General features: G+C 39.9%; 1 protein-coding gene across 1 annotated transcript in view; it reads right to left on the reverse strand.

The window, feature by feature from the left end:
- Positions 1–2293: 2293 nt before the first annotated feature.
- COL6A5 (collagen type VI alpha 5 chain) overlaps positions 2294–21619 on the reverse strand; it is a 154171-nt gene continuing 134845 nt past the window's right edge. The window contains exons 38-41 of the mRNA XM_065942638.1: positions 20576–21265; positions 19150–19246; positions 18177–18418; positions 2294–3086 (exon numbers count right to left, since the gene is read on the reverse strand). Coding sequence (XP_065798710.1) covers positions 3067–3086; positions 18177–18418; positions 19150–19246; positions 20576–21265 — 1049 coding nt within the window. The 3' untranslated portion in view covers positions 2294–3066. The remainder of the gene's footprint in view (positions 3087–18176; positions 18419–19149; positions 19247–20575; positions 21266–21619) is intronic.

Here is a 21619-nt window from a genome sequence, read left to right on the forward strand (position 1 = left end):
GAGGAGAAGGGTATGACAGAGGATGAGATGGTTAGATGGCATCACCAACTCAATGGACATGAGTTTGAGTAGGTTCCGGGATCTGGTGATGGACAGGGAGGCCTGGCTTGCTGCAGTCCATGGGGTTGCAAAGAGTCGGACACAACTGAGCAACTGAACTGAACAAATAAATATATATATATATATGTATGTATGTATGTATTATTTCCTCACAATCTTAACACGATTCTAGGTATAGCATAAGGCTTTACTTGAATTTTACACTTATTTCCATGACTTGGTTTACACTTTTTAAATCATGAAATATGTCAGGCATCCAAAAATGTATAAAAAATTATATAAGGAAAACTCACTTTCCACCAACCAGCTTATGAAATAAAGCATTATAATGACAATTGGACCTTAGCTTTACACCTCCCCACTGAAAGATAACCTCTGTCTTGAATTTGGTGTTTATCATCCCCACATATGCTCTATCTCCATTTGTGGGTACTCATAAACAATGCATGATATTGCTTCTCAGGTTTAAGAATGTTGTGTGAATGATGTCATAATATATCCATCTGCAACTCTTTTCAAGATTTGTCCATAAACGCAGCTCTAGCTTATCAATTTAATGGCTGTATTGCATTCCATTCTATGCATATCCCACATTTAGGACATTTTGGTTGGTTCATGTCTTCACTAAAACACACTGTGCTGCAGTGAATGTGCTTGTATTTGGTTCCTTGAGTACCCTGTGTAAGACTTTCTATAGGCATGGAAATCTAACGTGAGGTTGCTGGGTTGTAGGACACGAGCATCACAAATCTAGCCAGACGTGGCTGAGGATGCTGTTCAGACAAGACCTTTCATTCTCTCCTCAGCATCGTGTGAATTTCTCTGGCTTCACATTTTTAAAAAATTGAAGTGTAGTTGACTTAGAATGTTGTATTAGTTTCAGTTGTAGAGCAAAGTGATTCAGTTTCACATACATATATATACATGTATGCATGTCTGTGTATATATGTATGTGAAGTGAAACTGTTCAGTCGTGTCTGACTCTTTGTGACCCCATGGACTGTATGTAACCTACCAGCTCCTCTGTCCATGGGATTTTCCAGACAAGAATACTGGAGTGGGTTGCCATTTCCTTCTCCAGGAGATCTTCCTGACTCAGGGATTGAAACCGGGTCTCCCACATTGTAGGCAGATGCTTTACCGTCTGAGCCACCAGGGAAGTCCATATACATATATATATATTCTTTTTCATATTCTTTTCCTTTACACTTTATTATAAAATCTTGAGTATACTTCCCTGTGCTATATAGTAGGTCCTTGTTGGTTATCTGTTTTGTATACAATAGTGTGTTTGTTAATCCCAAATTCCTGACTTATCCCTTCCACTCCCTTTCCCCTTTGGTAACCACACCTTTGTTTTCCATGTCTATGGGTCTGTTTCTGTTTTGTATGTAAGTTCATGTGTATTGCTTTTTTTAAGATTCTACATGCAAGGGAGTAGTATTCCATTTTATATATGTACCACAGCTCCTTTATCCACTTATCTGTTGATGACCATTTAGGTTGCTTCCATGTCCTGGCTATTGTAAATAGTGCTGGAATAGACCCTGGGGTCATGTATCCTCTCGAATTATGGTTTTCTCCAGATAAATGTCTCAGAGTGGAATTGCTGGATTATATGATAGCCCTATTTTCAGTTTTTTAGGGAACCTCCATACTGTTCACCATAGTTGGCCTCACATTTTTAAAAATTTAAATTAATTAATTAATTTTAATTGGAGGACAATTATTTTACATTATTGTGATGATTTTTGCCATACATCAGAATGAATCATTCATAGGTATACATGTGTCCCCCTCATCCTGAACTTCCCTCCCACCTCCTTCCCCACCCCTTCCCTCCAGGCCTCATATTCTTGATAACCCATGTCACTTTTAGATGTAGGGATCTGATGTACTCTTAGGGGAAAATAAAACTTTATTAAATGAGTAGAGTTCACTATAGAACTTCCCAGAGAGCGGTAAAGGCTACTGTAAAAATTTTCGACAACCTAGAATTAGTTGATTGGATTATTTAAAAATTATTTGAACACAAGAGTATTGTTAAGGAGAATTATAGAGAAAAAGTATAAAAATGCCTTTAGTATTACCCCCTTAACATAGTCACTTAAAAATATGCAAAATATACTCACTGACTTGGTAATTATCCTGTACTGGTGGCCTAATGGGTCTGCGTTGGACTACAGTGAAGTAAAAATGAACAGAACAAGTGTCCACGTCAAACTTGCCTTTATTTTAGAACTTGTCTCTTGCTAACATTGTAATTCCCAAGAACAGTTCTGTCACATAGAGTGTGCGTGATTTTCCATGTTTTGTTTTGTTTGCAGCAAAAATCAAGTACACACAGAGTAAAGCATGCTAAAAGATAAAACAGAGGATCACAGCACAAAATAGCAGTTTATATAAAATTAGCCTCATCTCACTTTTTTCTTTCTTACAAATTCCATTGTTTTGTAAATGTCCTGGAAAGGGCAAACATTGTCTATGATGACAGTGGCTGGACAGATGGGACTTTACAGGTCAATCAGTGTTAAATGCAGCTCTAGGGACATATCAGAAATGAAGACTTGGGCATGGATTTTTATTTCTCAAAAATAGAAAACATTCTTAGGAAATTCTAATCCTAAATCCTTTTTACTCCTGTCCAATTTGAGATATAGATGTGATAAAAAATTATGGCAAAAATATCCTGTAGGCAGGTGCATCATTACAACTGATGCCTCACACAGAGTTGTCAGAGAAAGGATTAAGTTAACTCTTCAAGGTCAGTTGTCCCAAGATTCTCGGGAGAAATGAAATCATTCCTAGTTTCTTGAGTCTGTTCATTGATGTTTTCACTCAGAGAAGTCTTTCCCTCAGATTTGGAACAGAACAAATTTAGTATGTTATTAGTCGTGAAAAATTCCTGCCACTTACGACTCCACTTCTAATAGATGATTTATACTTCCCAGTTAGAACCATATGGAATTTCTCATGCCAGTGGAGCTAAGTTCTTTTCTGCTATGATCATCTTGTGTCCTCACCATCTGCAAAACAAAAATATGTGTTGCTCTTAATGTCACTGAATTTATTCAAAATATTCCCTTTAGAGCCTATTCCTTTTATGCCACATAAGAAAAAAAAAGAGACATAATTTTGCCATTTTCTTTTTTTTTTTTTTTTTTAGTTTTGCCATTTTCAATAGTCATAATAAAAGAGTGGTGCGATCATAGATATAAAAGAACAACATGTACATGGAAGTATAGATATACTTCTTCCTGGGAAAATAGCGGTACACTGATGATCTGAAATTTGATGCTTAGCATATTTACTGACTGGTAAAAGAAAAGTACAGAGATAGATGGATTCTGCCCAGAATCCCTCTAATCTTTTTTTAGCATTAAGTCCTAATTTCTTGGCATTAATTTCTCCTCCTATCCCTCTTCCCCACTCTTCCCTGATCACCTCTGTGTGAGCTTTGGCTCCAGAATCAGCAATACTAGTCTTTGGAGAGCTTGTGTTCAGCTACTGGAGTGGTTTTAACCTCATACAGCCAGAGTACTTGGGAGTTCAAGGCAACCCTTGACCAATCAACAGTCTATGAAGGAGTAAGAAAGCCTCTAGTCAAGACAACTCTGAAGCACAATTCACAGGAATAGCTTGGAAACCCATAAGACATTGATGAAAGAAATGAAGATGATACAAATAGTTTGAAAGATTTACTGTGCTTATAGATCAGAGGAATTAATATTATTAAAATGATTATATTACATAAGGCAATCTACAGATTCAATTCAATCTATATCAAAATATCAGTGGCACTTTTCATAGAACTAGAACAAATTAACCCTAAAATTTGTATGGAAACCCAAAAGACCCTGCATAAATAGCCAAATCAGTCTTGAGAAAAATAGAACAAAGCTATAGGTATTATGCTCCCTGATTCCAAACCATACTACAAAAAATACAGTCATCAGAATAGTATGGTACTAGTGGAAAATAGACATATAGATCAATGGAACAGAATTGAGAGCCCAGTGATAAACCTGTGCTTATATGGTTAGTTGAACTACAATGAAGGCATCAAGTATACACAATGGAGAAAAGGCAGCCTCTTCAATACATTATGTTGGGAAAACTGTACAGCTACATAAAAAGAATCAAACTGGACTGCTTTCTCACACCATAAAAATAAACTCAAATGGATTAAAAACTTAACTCTAAGATCTAAAATCATGCAACTCCTGGAAGAAAACACAGGCAGCATGCTTTCCTGAAGGACTGACTCTTTAGCAAGAGAAACAAAAGCAAAAATAAGCAAATAAAAGTTTGTAAAACTAAAAAAACTTTTGCAGTTAAGGAAAGTATCAATAAAACAAAAAGGCACCCTACTGAATGGGAGAAGATATTTGCAAAGAGTATGTCCAATAAGGGATTAATATGCAAAATTATACAAAGAATATTTATATGTATACACACATATATAAATGTGTATTGTGTATATATAAATATATAATGAAATATATATATAATGCATATGTCTATATAATGAAATACTACTCAGCCATAAAAATGAAATCTTGCCATTTGTGACAACATGGATAGATCTAGAGAGTTCTATGCTAAGTAAAATGAGTCAGACAGAGAAAGATGAATACCACATGATCTCACTTGTATGTGGAATCTAAAATTCAAAATAAGCAAACAAAACAAAATAAAAATAGACTCATAGATACAGAGAACAAATGGGTGGAAGCTAGAAAGGATTCAGGTGATTAAGAGGTACAAACTTCCAGTTACATAATAAATAAGCACATTGGTATGTACTTTCTTTGATAAAATAATATTTCTTATGATTTACATCGTTTTTCTGTTTCACATAGTTTTTCTTCAGAATTTTGAAGCTGCAACTTAGCTCATTCACTTTTAAGGACATATCCCCACGTAGTCTAATTGGCAGAACTAGGCTTTACTGTAAAACCAATCCACTAGTCCTTACGGTAAAACAATTTCCACCTTAAAAAGAGTCTGATTTCTTCTTCCATTTGAAATAAGCACATTGCTAAGGACCTCTGTTATGACATCCTGAGATTTCATTCTGAAATACTTGAATGGGTAAGGCTCTTGCTATGATTTTTTTGGTTTGGTGAAACCACGCTTGCTCCCCTTCGACATTTCTCTTGTAATGCTCTCTGCTTTGTTCTCAGAATTTTCACTCAGGAAAGCTGTATCCTTTGACAAGGGAAATGGAACAGGCCGAATTACTAAATGAGATTTACCATAACTCCGATCATGCTCACTCTGTCACCTATCTGGATTCAGAATATCCAAACATGAGTTCCAATACCCGAGCTCTAGCAACACACGTCCTCCGTAACAGAAACACGTGCAGGATGGGAAAGATCTGAATTCTTACCTGATGTAAAGAAGGCCTACAGATCCAGTATTTAAAGGGCACTTTGTTTGACAACATGTCCCCCAGCCTGTGCTTCCCCCAGAAGACTTTACACCTGGGCAAACTGTCATCCAAAGGCTTAGAATGCCTGAGAAATATGCCATTCTTTGTGTGGGTGACATGGGAGCACTTGTAAAAGGGGATACAGGAAAGGAGGTCTCCATGATTCTTCATACGTAACCAGTCTCAGGGAGATAGAGTCCTTTAAGTACTATTTCTTAGAAATCCACGCATTTGAAAGTCCTTGTATGTCCTCCAGTGTCCCAAAGTATAAAAAGCAGTAGCCTTGCCCAAGTGCCTCCTTAATATAAAAAAGAAAGTTGAGGACCAGGGCAATCAGGTGACTTTTCATGGTCTCGAACCTAGTTACCGACAGACACAAAACGAGCGTCTGGATCTCCTTATTCTCAGTTTAGCCTTCTTTCCACTATGACTGCCATCATCATCATCATCTTACATAATACCTAATGTTTATTAAAATTTAACTCTTTGCAAACTGCTGTTTGAAGCACTGTACGTCCATTTACTGCACACATTAACCTATGATGTAGGCTACTTTTACCCCAGGTGGAGAACAGAACCTCAGAGAGGCAAAACTATGTGCCCAGGATCAAATGACCAGTAACGGCAGAAATAAGATTCAAATTCGTGTCTGACCTCTGGATTCATTCTTTCAACTACTGTTTCCCAAAGTGGTTTCTATAAAACATGAGCCCATTGAAAAATAAATGGAAAAAAAATAAAAACATGAGCCCACTGAGATGCTCCCTGATAGAGAATTCTGTGGTCAAAGGGGCGTGACTATTAGCCCTTCTCTCAGAATTGCAAAGAAAATGAGCTCATTAAAGTCAATGAAAAATTATGCAAAATAAAAAACCAAAAACCTACTTATTAGTATTTTACAGAAACATGATTTCTCCCAAATACTTGTAATATCTAGTGACAGGACCCCCATTAAGAAGACTAATTTAGGCTCAAGGACTATACATTAGGTCAGTGGTTGGCAAACTCTAGCCTGCATCAAAGTCTTCTGGAAGGCCCTGACCCAAGCTTCTGACTTAGTAGGTCTTTGGTAGAATCCAAGAATCTGCATTTCTGATGAATTCCTAGGTGATGCTGACATTCTTGGTCCAGGGACCACACTTTGAGAGACGCTGCACTTAATGATGGAAAAATAAAGGCTAAGAAAGAGTCCCTGGGTTGGCATAATGGAAAAATGAATAGTTACACTTTTCAAAACGTACATCAAAACCTTGCAAATGTACATTATGATGAGCAAATAGAAAGCATGTACATTAAGTAGGTGGATAAAGTGAAAACATCAGAAAAAATGGGCAGGTAAAAAGAAAAGCCCCCTCTCTTTGGGAAAACACAAGTGAGCAAAGCAGAGTAAATGCTGACTGTTCTTCACAATGGATTTTTATTTTTAATTGTCAAACATATTACCAGGCAGGTAATTCACAGGACAAGCCTAGTTGATTATGTACCAGGCGCAGTGTGTGGTCTGAGCTTCAAAGGTATCGTTTCCAACCTTTCAGCAACCCAGAGGTAGGTTTAATGATCTCCTTTTCAAGCTTGAAGGTGTACTTTTGTTTTAGAAACATAATTACAGAGTGTTAATCACTGTGACAAAGCAGTAGGTGCTGTGGATGTTCTTTGGGAAGACGCTTCAGATGTCTGCATCTTCTATTTCCTTATCTATAAAAAGATATAGTACAACTCGAGATTTCTAAAGCTTTTCTGATTTTCAAATTCTAATTTCTCATAAGCCTAAGAAGAAAGCCAAAGTGAGATTTTCTGAAGAGACTCAGACGTACTTCAAGGAGCGGGGCTGACCAAGTCACCAGATCAATCAGTCAGCTAGACTTCTCTGAGAGAAATGATTAAAGACATCATCCACTTCTACAGTGATAGTGTTAGTCGGTCAGTCCTGTCTGACTCTTTGCAACCCCATGAACTGTAGCCCGCCAGGCTCCTCTGTCTATGGGATTCTCTAGGCAAGAATACTGGAGTGGGTTGCCATGCCCTTCTCCAGGGGGTCTTCCCCACCCAGGGATCAAACCACCATCTCCTGTAGCTGCTGCATTGCAAGGCGGATTCTTTACCAGTGAACCACTGGGGCAGCCCAAGTGTGGGAAAGAACCCCCTAAATCTGTGTTTCCCAAATGCGTCTATGCATTATAAATGGTTTGATATTTGCTGACTGTTCAATTGCCAAGCCCACACTCACATCAATTTAATCACATTCTCTGGTATTTCAAGGTATGACTGAAAATGCCAAGGTTAGTAGAATCAGGATTGCAATGAAGCAAGCATTATCAGTAACTTTCTCATTTATTGTCATTTTGCATAATTTCTCCCCTTCAGAAGTTTTCTCCATTTTTCTATTTTATTATACATCAGACATGCAGAAGTGGAGAGCTTCCCTGGTGCCTCAGATGGTAAAGACTCTGCCTGTAATTCCTGTGCTTACATTGTTAATTATATTCCCTACTGTCGTATTTAATCGCTCAGTCATGTCCAACTCTTTATGACCCCATGGACTGTAGTCTGCCAGGCTAGCCTGTCCATGGGATTTTCCAGAATACTGGAGTGGGTTAGCATTCTCTTCTCCAGGCGTCTTCCCAACCCAGGGATTGAACCTGGGTCTCCTACACCGGAAGGTGAGTTCTTTACTGCTGAGCCACTGGGGAAGCCCATATTCCCTGCTACGTCTCCCCAGATTCATATGTTGAAGGCCTAACCCCCACGTAACCGTATTGGATGCAGGGCCTTGAAGAAGGTGAAAGTGAAAGTGAAGTTGCTCAGTCATGTCTGACTCTTTGCAACCCCATGGACTGTAGCCTACCAGGCTCCTCTGTCCATGGGATTTTCCAGGCAAGAGTACTGGAGTGGGTTGCCACTTGAAGGAGATAATTCATGTTAAATGAAGTCATCAGGCTGTGGGCCTGATGTGATAGACGTGGTGCAATTACAAGAGAAAGAGATGCTAGGACTGTCCACTGTATCAGCTCCTGGGGAGATGGTGGCCGTCTGCACACCAGGAAAGAGCTCTCACGGGAAGCAGATTGGCTGGTCCCCTCGTCTCGGACTTCCCAGCCTCCAGAGCTGGGAGAAAATAGCCAACGGCTGTTCAAACCATCCAGTCTATGGCACACGGCACGGCAGCCTGAGTTGACGAAGATGTCCGCTCTTACACCCATCCTCTCTGTCCTGATTTACCAGATTCCTCCTTCCAAGGTTGTGAGAGCATGCCGAATCAGGAGCTGCCCGGTCAGGGTCAAGCCCACATAACCTCTCTGAGCTTCAGTTTCTTCATCTGCGTTGGAAGGTTATTAATCCCTGTCTCCTACTTTTGGAGGGGATCCACATGAGATCATGTTACTGAGACTGCCTTATAAATGGAGAGCTCTGTGCAGGGGTGAGCTGCGTTGGTACCTGACGCTTCCTCTTCCTCAACCAGCCTCCCTTCCCGCCCCTCCTTGATTCCTCACTCCTGTCCCTTCTTCTGTCTCACCTGACCGGTTTGTCCTCTCCTCCATCCACTCCCCAGTCACTTGAGCCCACTCAGGTTTCTTCCTATTACAGTTGTCCTTTTAGAATAGATATGCTGGCAACAAATTCTCTTAGTTTTCCTTTATCTGGAAACATCTTTAATTTGTCTTCACTCTGGACAGCTATCTTTGTTGAGTACCAAGTTCTGTGTTCACAGTCTCTTCCTTCAAGCACTTTGAAGAAAAAATGGTGTTCCACCGCCATCTGGCCTCCATGGCTTCTGATGAAAAATCTACAGTCATTGCAATAATTATTCCTTTCTTTTGTGAAAGTGGAGTCACTGACTTGTGTCCAACTCTTTGTGACCCCGTGGACTGTATGTAGCCCACCAGGCTTCTCTGTCCATGGGATTTTCCAGGCAAGAATACTGGAATGGGTTGCTGTTTCCTTCTCCAGGGGATCTTCCCAACCCAGGGATCGAACCCGGGCCTCCCACACCACAGACGGGCGCTTTACCCTCTGAGCCACCAGGGAAGCTCCTGTTTCCAGATTGTTTATTTCTCCTTTGTTTTCAGCAGTTTGATTTTGATATGTCTGAGTGGGGTTTTCTTTGAACTTTTAAAATCTATAACATTGTCTCTTTTACCAATTTGGGAAGTTTTGACCATTATTTTCTCGATTCCTCTCCCCCACCCCCCCCAAATGGATCCCATTCTACTTTCCTTCTAGAATACCAATGAAACAAAAGTTAGACTCTTTTATATTGTTCAAGTTTCCAGACTCTGTTCATTTCAAAATATCTTCTTTGGTCCCTTTCTCTTTCTCTTCACCTTCTGGGACCCCTATAATGTGAATGTTGGAGCGTTTAATGTTGTCCCAGAGGTCTCTTAGACTGTCTTCATTTCTTTTCAGTCTTATTTTATATTCTGTTTTCCACCATGGATTTCCACCATTCTGTCTTCCAGATCACTTTTCTGTTCTTCTGCCTCAGTTATTCCGCTACCGATCCCTTCTAGTGTGTTGTTCATCTCTGTTTGTTTGTGCCTTGGTTCTTCTAGGTCTTTGGTAAACATTTCTTACATCTTCTCTATCCTTTTTCTGAGATCCTGGGTCATCTTCACTATCATTATTCTGACTTCTTTTTCTGGGAGGTTGCATAGTTGTTTTTTCATTTAGTTGTTTTTCTGGGGATTTACCTTGTTCCTTCATCTGGGACATAATCCTATTTCTTTATCTTGGTAAGCTTTCTGTGATTGTGATTGTGGTATTAGTTCTGGAGGCTGCTGGGACTGGAATTCTTGTTTCTTCTGTCTGCCCTCTGGTGGATGAGGATAAGAAGCTCTGCAAGTTTCCTGATGGGAGGGGCTGGCTGTGGGGAAAACTGTGTCTTGCTCTCTGGGCAGGGTCAGTGCTCAGTAAAACTTTAATCCAATTGTCTGCTGACGGGTGGGGCTGCGCTCCCTCCCTGTTACTTATTTGGCCTGAGGCGACTGAGACCTGGAGTCTACAGGCTCTACAGTAGGGCTATTGGTGACCTCCAAGAGGACTTAGGCCAAGACACATCTCCCAGGACTGTTGCTGCCAGTGCCCCGTGCCTGCGGCAGGTTAAACTACCAACCCACACCCCTGCAGGAGAGCCTCAAGCACTCCTGTGGGGTCACTGCTCCTTTTCCTTGGGACCTGGTGCATACGTAGGTTTTTATTTTTTGTGCCCTTCAAGAGTGGAGTCTCTGTTTCTCCCAGTCCTGTGGAGGTCCTGTAATCAAATCACCCTGGACTTCAAAGTCAGATTCCCTGGGGATTCCCAGTCTCTCTGTCAGATCCCCAGGCTGGGGAGACCGATGTGGGACCTAGGACCTTCACAGCAGTGCAAGAACTTCCTTGGTATTATTGTTCTCCAGTTTGTAGGTCGCCAATCCAGTGGGTATAGGATTTGATTTTATCATGATTGCGCCCCTCCTACCATCTTGCTGTGGTTTCTGCTTTGTCCTTGGATGTGGGATGTCTTTTTTTGGTGGACCCAATGTCTTTCTGTTGATGGTTGTTCAACAACTAGTTGTGACTGTGGTGATCTGGCAGGAGAAAATGAACACACATCCTTCTTCTCTGGCTATGCTGTCCACCTTTGTTCATTTTTTAAAAATTTCCTTTCTCTCTTCAGATCATGAAATGAATCTACTCTGAAATTCACTGACTCTTTCCCCTGTCTTCACTCTACTACTGAGCTCATCCAGAGAATTTTTAAAATTTCAGAGATTGTAACTTTTTCTTTTAAAGCTTCTTTTTGGTCCTTTTTTGTAATCTCTGTTTATCTATCCTGTTCAGATTTCTTATGTTTATCTCATAGAGCACATAAACAATTTGAACAGAACGCCAGATATTCTCAGCAGAGAAATAGAGATTGCAAAAGAAGGCAGCCCACCCCAGTATTCTTGCCTGGAGAATCCCCAAGGACAGAGAAGCCTGGTGGCTTACCGTCCTTAGGATCGCCAAGAATCAGACATGACTAAAGCGACTTAGCACTCACATCTCATGGAGCACAGTTATAACAGCTGCTTTAATGCCTTTGTCTGATAATTGCAATATCTGAGTCAATTTGAAAATTGGCATCTGTTGTTTTTTCATTTGAATACCGTTCATAGCTACTACATAGCTACATAACTCTGTTATGTTAAATAATTTTGGATTGTATACGAAAAGTTTTTTTTTTTTAGGTTTGAAGTATCTTGGTGTTTTTAAAACATATTTATTAAATTATAGTTGATTTACAATGCTGTGTTAATTTTAGGTTACAGCACAATGATTCAGTTATACATACAAACTTATATATATATATATGTGCATATTTTCTTTTTCAGATTCTATAATAAACTTACAGGTAATTATAAAATATTGAGTAAGCTTCCCAGGTGGTGCTAGTGATAAAGAACCTGTGTATCAGTGCAGGAGACCTAAGAGACATAGGTTTGATCCCTGGGTTGGAAAGATACCCTCGAGAACAGTATGGCATCCCACCCCAGTACTCTTGCTTGGAGAAGCCCATGAACAGAGGCAGCTAGCAGGCTACGGTCTATAGAGTCACAGAGCATCAGACACAACTGAAGGAAAAGCACACACATACGTGTATAAACATTAAGTATAGTTCCTGGTGCTAGACAGTAGGTCCTTGATGGTGATCTATTTTATATACAGTAGTGTGTATGTGTTAACCTCAAACTCCTAACTTATTCCTTCCCCCGCCCCACCGCCTTGATAACCTTAAATTTATTTTCTATGTCTGTAGATCTACTTCTGTATTGTAAGTAGGTTCATTTGTAATTTTTCCCACATAGAAGTGATATCACAGGGTATTTGTCTTTCTCTGTTTGAACTACTTCATTTAGTATAATACTCTCTAGGTTCATCCATGTTGATACAAATGACATTATTTCATTCTTTTTTTACGGCTGACTGAATTTCCATTATGGGCTTCCTAGGTGGCTCTAGTGTCAATGAAGCCACCTGCCAATGCAGGAGACAGTAAGAGATACAGGTTTGATCCCTGGGTCAGGAAGACCCCCTGGAGGAGGGCATGGCAACCCACTCCAGTATTCTTGCCTAGAGAATCCCATGGACAGAGGAGCTTGGCAGGCTAGAGTCCATAAGGGTCACACAGAGTCAAACACAATTGAAGTGACTCAGCATGCATGCAATATTCCTACATCTACACTATAACTTCTTTGAATATTATATTTTATATATTCTGAGTCTACCATAATTCTCTGTAGAGTTTTAATTTTTTAAGTAGGCAAGGCAATCAATATACTAGGTTCAGAATGTCAGTGTCTCACTTTCTATGGGCAGTGGTTTCAATCACAGTTTAGCGTTCAAAACCTTTGCTATCCTGTTTTGGTTCTTTCCAATCCACGTACAGCTTAGGGGAGATTCTGGGACTTACGGAGTTCCCATGATTAAAACTAGAGAACCCCTTCCTCCGGCTCTCTTTTCTGAGGCTACCCCCATATGCTGACCAACAGGTCCTGTCTTCTCAGTTACCACACTCCAAAAGATAAGACTTCTCATTAATTTCAGCTGTCTAGCCTTATATTCAGCTCTAAACTGGAGTCCACCTTTAGAGCAAAACCACGAGAGAAAGGAAGAAAAAAATGGGGTTTTCTTCCATAATCTTGGACAAACAGAATTTCCTAGTTTTCCTGGCCAGAAATATGAGGTTTCTATCAAGTTTCAGCCACCTGCTGCATGGCCATCATGCAGACCCAGCTGTGCACATGGCCAAAGAGAAAAGAGAATAGAAACTTGGAAACTCATTCCCTTTCACAATGTCTGCTTCTGCTTTCTGCTCAGAGTTCTTAAGGAGTTACTTTTTGTGTTCTGTCAAGAGTTTTCAGCTGCAATTAGTGGGAAAGAGAGATGGTAAGGGTTCACTGCATCCTGAGACCAAAGTAGGTTTAGTCTTTCTCGACCAGATCAGATATTTCATTATGTTTATAGTTTTCCTTTTCTTACATCTTATCTTCTCTCTCCTGTCTATACTTTTCTCTATCCTCACCTCTTGTTTTCCATAATTTTGCTCATTTTATTATATTCCATATATTATCTAAAATTAAACTCATATCTAATATATATAGTATATATGAAAATAACATATGTACATGTATATAAAGTATGCATGCATTATATATATATACAGTATTCTAATATATGTACAATGTATACATACATTATATATAGTACATACTTTATTGTGAAGGGGCGTGAGTTTCCTATTTTCTTTTTTCTCTATAGTATATGAACTATATATAGTATATATTAATATATAGAATGTATGTATACATTATATATAGTAAAATAGTCTATATATAAAACATATGTATTTACTATTTACTATATATATATATATACACATGATGTGTGTGTGTGTGTGTGTATATATATATATATATATATATATATATATATATTACTATAACTCTATACAGTCAGAAAAAAAAAGACCGGGAGCTGGCTGTGGCTCAGATCATGAACTCCTTATTGCAAAATTCAGACTTAAATTGAAGAAAGTAGGGAAAACCACTAGACCATTCAAGTATGGCTTAAATCTCTTACGATTAAACACTGCAAGTGAAAAATAGATTCAAGGGATTAGATCTGATAGATAGAGTGCCTGAAGAACTAAAGTAGACAGAGGTTCATGACATTGTACAGGAGGCAGTGATCAAGACCGTCCCCAAGAAAAAGAAATGAAAAAAGGCAAAATGACTGTCTGAGGAGGCCTTACAAATAGCTGAGAAAAGAAAAGAAGCTAAAGGCAAAGGAGAAAAGGAAAGATACACCAACTTGAATGCAGAGTTCTAAAGAATAGCAAGGAGAGATAAGTAAGCCTTCCTCAGTGATCAATGAAAAGAAATAGAGAAAAACAATGGAATGGGAAAGACTAGAGATCTCTTCAAGAAAATTAGAGATACCAACGGAACATTTCATGAAAAATGGGCACAATAAAGGATAAAAATGGTATGGATCTAACAGAAGCAGAAGATATACACAGAACAACTGTACAAAAAAAGATCTTCATGACCCAGATAACCACAATGGTGTGATCATTCACCTAGAGCCAGACATCCTGAAATGTGAAGTCAAGTGGGTCTTAGGAAGCATCACTATGAACTAAACTAGTGGAGGTGATGGAATTCCAGTTGAGCTATTTCAAATTCTAAAAGATGATGCAGTGAAAGTGCTGCACTCAATATGCCAGCAAATTTGGAAAACTCACCAGTGGCCACAGGACTGGAAAAGATCAGGTTTCATTCCAATCCCAAAGAAAGGCAATGGCAAAGAATGTTCAAACTATCACACAATTGCGCTCATTTCACACACTAGCAAAGTAATACTCAAAATTCTTCAAGCCAAGTTTCAGCATTACGAGAAATGAACTTCCAGATGTTCAAGCTGAATTTAGAAAAGGCATAGGAACCAGAGATCAAATTGCCAACATTTGTTGGATCATCAAAAAAACAAGAGAGCTCCAGAAAAACATCTACTTCTGCTTTATTGACTAACTGTGTGGATCACAACAAAATGTAGACAATTCTTAAATAGATGGGAATACCAGACCACCTTACTTGCCTCATGAGAAATCTGTACACAGGTCAGGGAGCAACAGTTAGAACCAGACATGGAACAATGACCTGGTTCCAAATTGGGAAAGGAGTACATCACGGCTCTACACTGTCACCCTGCTTATGCAGCTTATATGCAGAGTACATCATGTGAAATGCTGGGCTGGATGAAGCACAGGCTAGAATCAAGATTGCCGGGAGTAATATCAATAACCTCAGATATGCAGATGACACCACCCTTATGGCAGAAAGTGAAGAACAAAAGAGCCTCTTGATGAAAGTGAAAGAGGAGAGTGAAAAAGCTGGCTCAAAGTTCAGCGTTCATAAAACTAAGATCATGGCATACTGTCCCATCACTTCATGGCAAATAGATGGGGAAACAATGGAAACAGTGACAGACTTTATTTTGGAGGGCTCAAAACTCACTGCAGATGGTGACTGCAGCCATGGAATTAAAAGATGCTTGCACTTTGGAAGAAAAGCTATGACCAAACTAGACAGCATATTAAAAAGCAGAGACCTTTGCCAACAAAGGCCCATCTAATCAAAGCTATGGTTTTCCCAGTGGTCATGTATAGATGTTAGAGTTGGACCTTAAAGAAGGCTGAGCACCAAAAAATTGATGCTTTTGAACTGTGATGTTGGAGAAGACTCCTGAGAGTCCCTTGGACTGCAAGGAGATCCAACCAGTCCATCCTAAAGGAAATCAGTCCTGAATATTCATTGGAAGGACTGATGCTGAAGCTGAAACTCCAATACTGTGGCCAGCTGATGTGAAGAACTGACTCATTGGAAAAGACCATGATGCTGGGAAAGATTGAAGGTGGGAGGAGAAGGGGACAATAGAGGATGAGATGGTTGGATGGCATCACCGTCTCCATGGACATGAGTTTGAACAAGCTCCAGGAGTTGGTGATGGACAGGGAAGCCTGCTGTGCTGTAGTCCATGGGGTCGCAAAGCATTGGACACGACTGAGCAAATGAACTGAGCTGAACATTATATAATGTATGTGTACATGGTATATATACTGTGGCTCAACTGGTAAAGAATCTGCCGGCAATACAGGAGACCTGGGTTTGATCCCTGGGTTGGGAAGATACCCTGGAGAAGGGAAAGACTACGCACTCCAGTATTCTGGCCTGGCGAATTCTATGGACTGTATAATCCATGGAGTCACAGAGTTGGACAGGACTGAGCAACTTTCACATAGTTCACCTATATACATATATACAATGTAAATGTTATGCCTTATATATACTATACATATAGTAGATATAGTATGTGTGAGCATGCTCAGTCATGTCTGACTCTTTGTGACCCCATGGACTGTAGCTTTTCAGGCTCCTCTGTCCATGGAATTTTTCAGGTAAGATTACTGGAGTAGATTGCCATTTCCTACTCCAGGGGATCTTCCCAACCCAGGAATTGAACCCACAACTCTTGAGCCTCCTGAATTGGCAGGCAGATTCTTTACCGCTAGCGCCACCTGGGAAGTCTTATAGTATAGTATATCCTACATGTACTGTAGTGCTAAGTCATCTCAGTCATGTCTGACTCTTTGTGACCCCATGGACTGTAGCCTGCTAGGCTTCTCTGTCCATGTGATTTTCCAGGCAAAGATACCAGGGTGGGTTGCCATTTTCTTCTCCAAGGGATCTTCCCTGTTCAGGGATTGAACCCTCATCTCTAATGTCTCCTGCATTGGCAGGCAGGTTCTTTACAACTAGCACCACCTGGGAATCCCATATATACTATAAATAATGTATATATACATTGTACATATAATATAATACTATATATGTAAAATGCAAGTATACTTCATATACATTTACATATATGTAGATTATATATAGTATATGCATTCATTATATAGTATATACTATATAACATGATATACATTGTACATATGTGTATATATATATATGAAGTATACACACTTGCATACATATGTATATAGTGTTTGGGGCTTTCCAGTGGCTCAGGTCATAAAGAATCTGCCTGCAATGTGGGAGACCTGGTTTGATCCCTGGATTGGAAAGATCCCCCTGGAGGAGGGCTTGCAACCCACTCCAGTATTCTTGCCTGGAGAATCCCCATGGACAGAGGAACCTGGCGGGCTTCAGTCCATGGGGTCGCAAAGATTTGGACACAACTGAATGACTAAGCACAGCACAGCACATATAGTATATTACATACGCAATGTACACATACACAGTGCTTTATTATATAACTGTACAAATGTTTATCAAATCACTGTTGGGCATCTCTGTTACCACTTGGAGGCCATTACAAATAATTCTGCTATGAACATTCTAGTACCTGACCTTTGGTAAATATATATTTTTCTGTTGGGTATAGATATTGCAGTAAAATTGGTGGCTCATAGGATATGCCTATTTTCACCATTAGTAGATATTCAGGAATATTTATTTTAAAATAATCTCTCCCATGATTTGGTACACAGCAGAGATTGTGAACAGTTGCTCTAAAATCAGCTACGGCTGCCTCTTCTTCCTCTCTATTTTCTCTTCGCTGTAGGCTCATAACCACTTCCCCACGCACCCTAAGAAGCTCATGGAGATCTCAGAACCGTAGCAGCCATGTCCTGTCTGGTCTCTGCTGCACTGGGGCTCAGCCAGAAGCCTTCTTTGAAGCCAGGAAAGCGCTGATCACCAAGGGATAAAGCAGACCCCCAGCCTTCACATTCTGGAGGCCTGTCGTTCAGTCCCTCTCCTCTCCCATCTCCCCAAGAATGCAGAGCTTCTCCTGCTCCCCCAGGACCTGTGGTCCTCCCTCCCGTCCTTCTCATGTTTCTATGCCTTGACTCACCTCAGGCATTTTTATCTAGTTCTGGTTTTGTCAACACCCGTGGCCCCCTTTCTTCGCCCTTCTAGAGTTTTGTCTCCTTTGTCCCGTTGTTTTGGGGACCTCATGTAGCCTAGATGATAAACCCCTCTGTTAAGCCATCTCTACTCATCCCGATGAGCTCTAATTGCTCATCATCTACCAGGGAAAATCCAGACAAACAAGGGTATTTCAGACTTGTCAACTCTTCGGCACTCAAGGTTACCTTTTTCATCTTGTCTGTCATTTGTTGGAGATGTAATTTCTTCTGAATGTGCCTCTTTCTTGTCTTTCATCATCAGTTCCCCAGATGAAAAGAGCATGTATAACCTCTGGATCAAATCAGTGGTGATACCAGAACTGTTACTATGACTGTTCCCTAATTCAAAGAAATGCCACTGCTGGGAATTGGGTTCACCCGAAAGCTCACTGCTGTCCATCTCAATTTCATATACCTCAGGAAGAAGGCTAAGGTAACAGAGAAAAGTGATGAAACATAGGTTAACCAAGTCCCTTTCAGGATTCAATGTAGTTACAGGCAGCTAATGCAGCAGGAATCAATTTTATGCATGTTATTGGAATAGTCCAAATGTAGTTTGTGTAAGAAATTTGACTGGAGGGGCAACTTTTTAATATTCCAAAGGGAAATTAAACATTTGTGCCCATGGCTTAGTACGCCAAACCATATTATTTTCACTACTGAATTTTTACTGAATACTTAGGACTGGACTTTGCAAAATCAAACTTAAAAAAGAATTCTTTCCACCGACTCCATATGGGTACTGTTTCAAAACAGTATGTTTTTGTTGCTGCTTTATGAGTTTTTCATCTTTTTTCTTATTCTCTAAAACTATTATATCTAACCTTTGATATACAAATTTTCTGTTTTGACAGTACCCAGTATTTGAATGATATTATATAGTTACTAATAAGGTGTTAATAACCCTTTTCTTCCATAAAAACTACAGAGATAGAAATACGGTTCTTTCTAATATGCATCACATTCTATGTGATTAACACCAGATCTATGATGTTGTCACAAATCAGGAACATTTAAAACACACACACATGCACATACACACACATACCCCATAACCAAACTTGCATCCTGAAAACTAAAATGCCATTTATTTCAAACTATTTTCTTAAGGGCTTTTTCTAGTGGTAATATTACCCAAACTGTGAATTTGTCAACTCACAATACAGTGTTTTCTATGCCATTATTCTCTGGACTGAGAGAGGTGATGTTAACACATTTGGGTTTCATGTCTGCAGGGGGGTATTTGTTGATGGCACCTAGAGAGAGAGTGGAGAGTTAGTCTAAATTTTACCCTTCCATATTCTATCACCCAAAGTCAGTTCATTTTTTCCTGTAGTTGGGGGTGTTTCCAAGAGCAAATGAATTTTATAAGAGACTCAGCAAAGTATGCACCTTCTGACTTTGCAATACCTCATTGGCAAAGTCAGCGAGATGTAGCAGTGATTCAGTCAAAAATTCTCATGCTCTCTGTGTTACAGGCTTGTGGTATGATTCAAGGATAACTCTTAACCCCATCTATCATCTGTTTCTCTCCTTCTGAAAGGAGGACTTTCTGGAAGACAGCATTTACTATTGAAATTATCTGCCTTACTTATCTTGAGGTTAGAAGAAGGCATCTTTTTTTTTTCAAATGACAAGCCTGCCACTAAATATAAATATAAATCTACAAGAGTGCCAAGATTTCTGAGGGTTCTGTGGGCCATGGGCTTTATGAATGCCAGAAAAATCTGTATCCCTGTGATTTCCCACTGAACTTGTAGGAGCTACATACAAACGTTCAGTGTGGTCTCTGCTGCACTCCTAATTCCCGGCACTGGCCAGGACTGGCTTGATGCTACAGTTCTTACGTTTGTTACTATAACCATGCCTGGAATTATGGCACGTGGACAGAGACTGGGAGGCCTCTCTCAAATGCCTGCTATGCAAAGATACCCTCAAACCCCTTGCCTGGCTGTGCCCGAGCCAGCTGTCTGAGACAGAGGCTCTACAAGAGATTCATGCCCATGGCTCTTAATAATTCAAGCCAGAACCAAAGTTGGCTTACAGTGACAAGGTAAAACAGAATTCCTTGGAGTAGGTGGAGGGTGGTGGGAGTGGAGTATTACTTATTAGAGTGATGTCACCGTAATACTTTCATTAAGGCTTTAATAATTAAAGTACAGCTTAATGGACAAGAGCACAACTTTAGGGTCAGAATGCATATGACTGAGTCTAGAATTTGCTAACTATTAACTGTGAGCATTTGAGCAACTGATTTAACGTCTCTGAACCTCAGTTTTCTCACTTGTAAAGTGGGGATATTACTACTCTCCTTTGAGGGCCATCCTGAGGATTAAATGATCCACTCCTTAAAAAAACTTGACACATAATAAGCCCTCACATGTTAGGGTTTAAAAGATACTTGTTAGTTTCTCAAGGTCACTAGGACCTGGGGTTTTCTTTGTGGTTTTCTCACTGCCTCCTGCTCACAGTCTTAGGACTGTGACTCCACCACTATTGATGAAAATGAGAATCATGTTACTGGTGGATTGTACACAGAGATATCTATTGCAAAAGCAACAGAAAAGAAAACTTTAATGACTTACGTCTGATTGAATGAACAAATGGCTTGACAAATTTGATGATATAGTTCAAATCTGGCTTGTGGGTTCGGCCAAGCTGGACTAAGTGATGATCCAGTGGGTGGCTGGCTAATTCTTCTAATTCCTTGTCATTGTGTCGAGGACCAAAAGAAAACACAAATATGGAGTAGCCCTGACACTTGGCTCTCAAGGACACATTTCTTAAGACTTCCCTGTCTAAAGGGTTGGTCTCACCAGCAGATATAACAAAGATAACTTTGTTTTTCCTCAGCTTGGGAGTTCCTGCAAAGACATTATCAAGTGTCCACTGAAGGGCATGACCTGTAAAAACATCTCCATTGAGCTGCTGAAGGGAATCTTGGAGATGATGTTTCATTTGGTGTATACTGTTATAAGTGACCAAATCAAATTCTAGGTAGACAGGGCATTCTTCTGTGTTGGGCATGTAGCCTGGAGGAGAGTAGGTCACGATTGCTACTCTGTCTCCCAAGGTGGAGGTCAGTGGATCTGGGGCCAGATGAAAATAATCAAGCACGGAGCTTATAAAAGCTTTCACTTCCTTAAACTCATCACTTCCTATTCTTTTGGAAGCATCTACGAGAAAAGTCACATCCATGTAATATTCTTGAAGAGAGGCATCTCTACTTTCATAAGTAAGACCTGGTTCTTCTTTTCTGCCAAGGTTTTCATGTCCTGCAACAGAATAACTCAAGTCACTGTTTTTAGTAGGAGAATAAACTTGGAATTCCTAGCCCAGGATGGCAGTACTTAGTATGGGGTGTTAATCACACACCATCCCCATACCCATGGCAGATGGTACTAGTCAATATCAGTACTTGTTCTCAGATACATTCACTAAGTTCATCTCTACACAACGTGTGGAGAGCCACTATCATTCAACAGATATTATCACATGTGAAGAAACTTACCCCATCTCTGATCTTTGTCAAAGGATTGACTGATCCTCCTGATATTCTCACATAAGCAAGGTAAGAAATATACAGCCAGTTATAATGAACCCAAGAGAAAAGTACACATGTCAAAATC

This window comes from Muntiacus reevesi, chromosome 8 (assembly GCF_963930625.1).
Source record: "Muntiacus reevesi chromosome 8, mMunRee1.1, whole genome shotgun sequence".
NCBI lineage: Eukaryota > Metazoa > Chordata > Mammalia > Artiodactyla > Cervidae > Muntiacus > Muntiacus reevesi.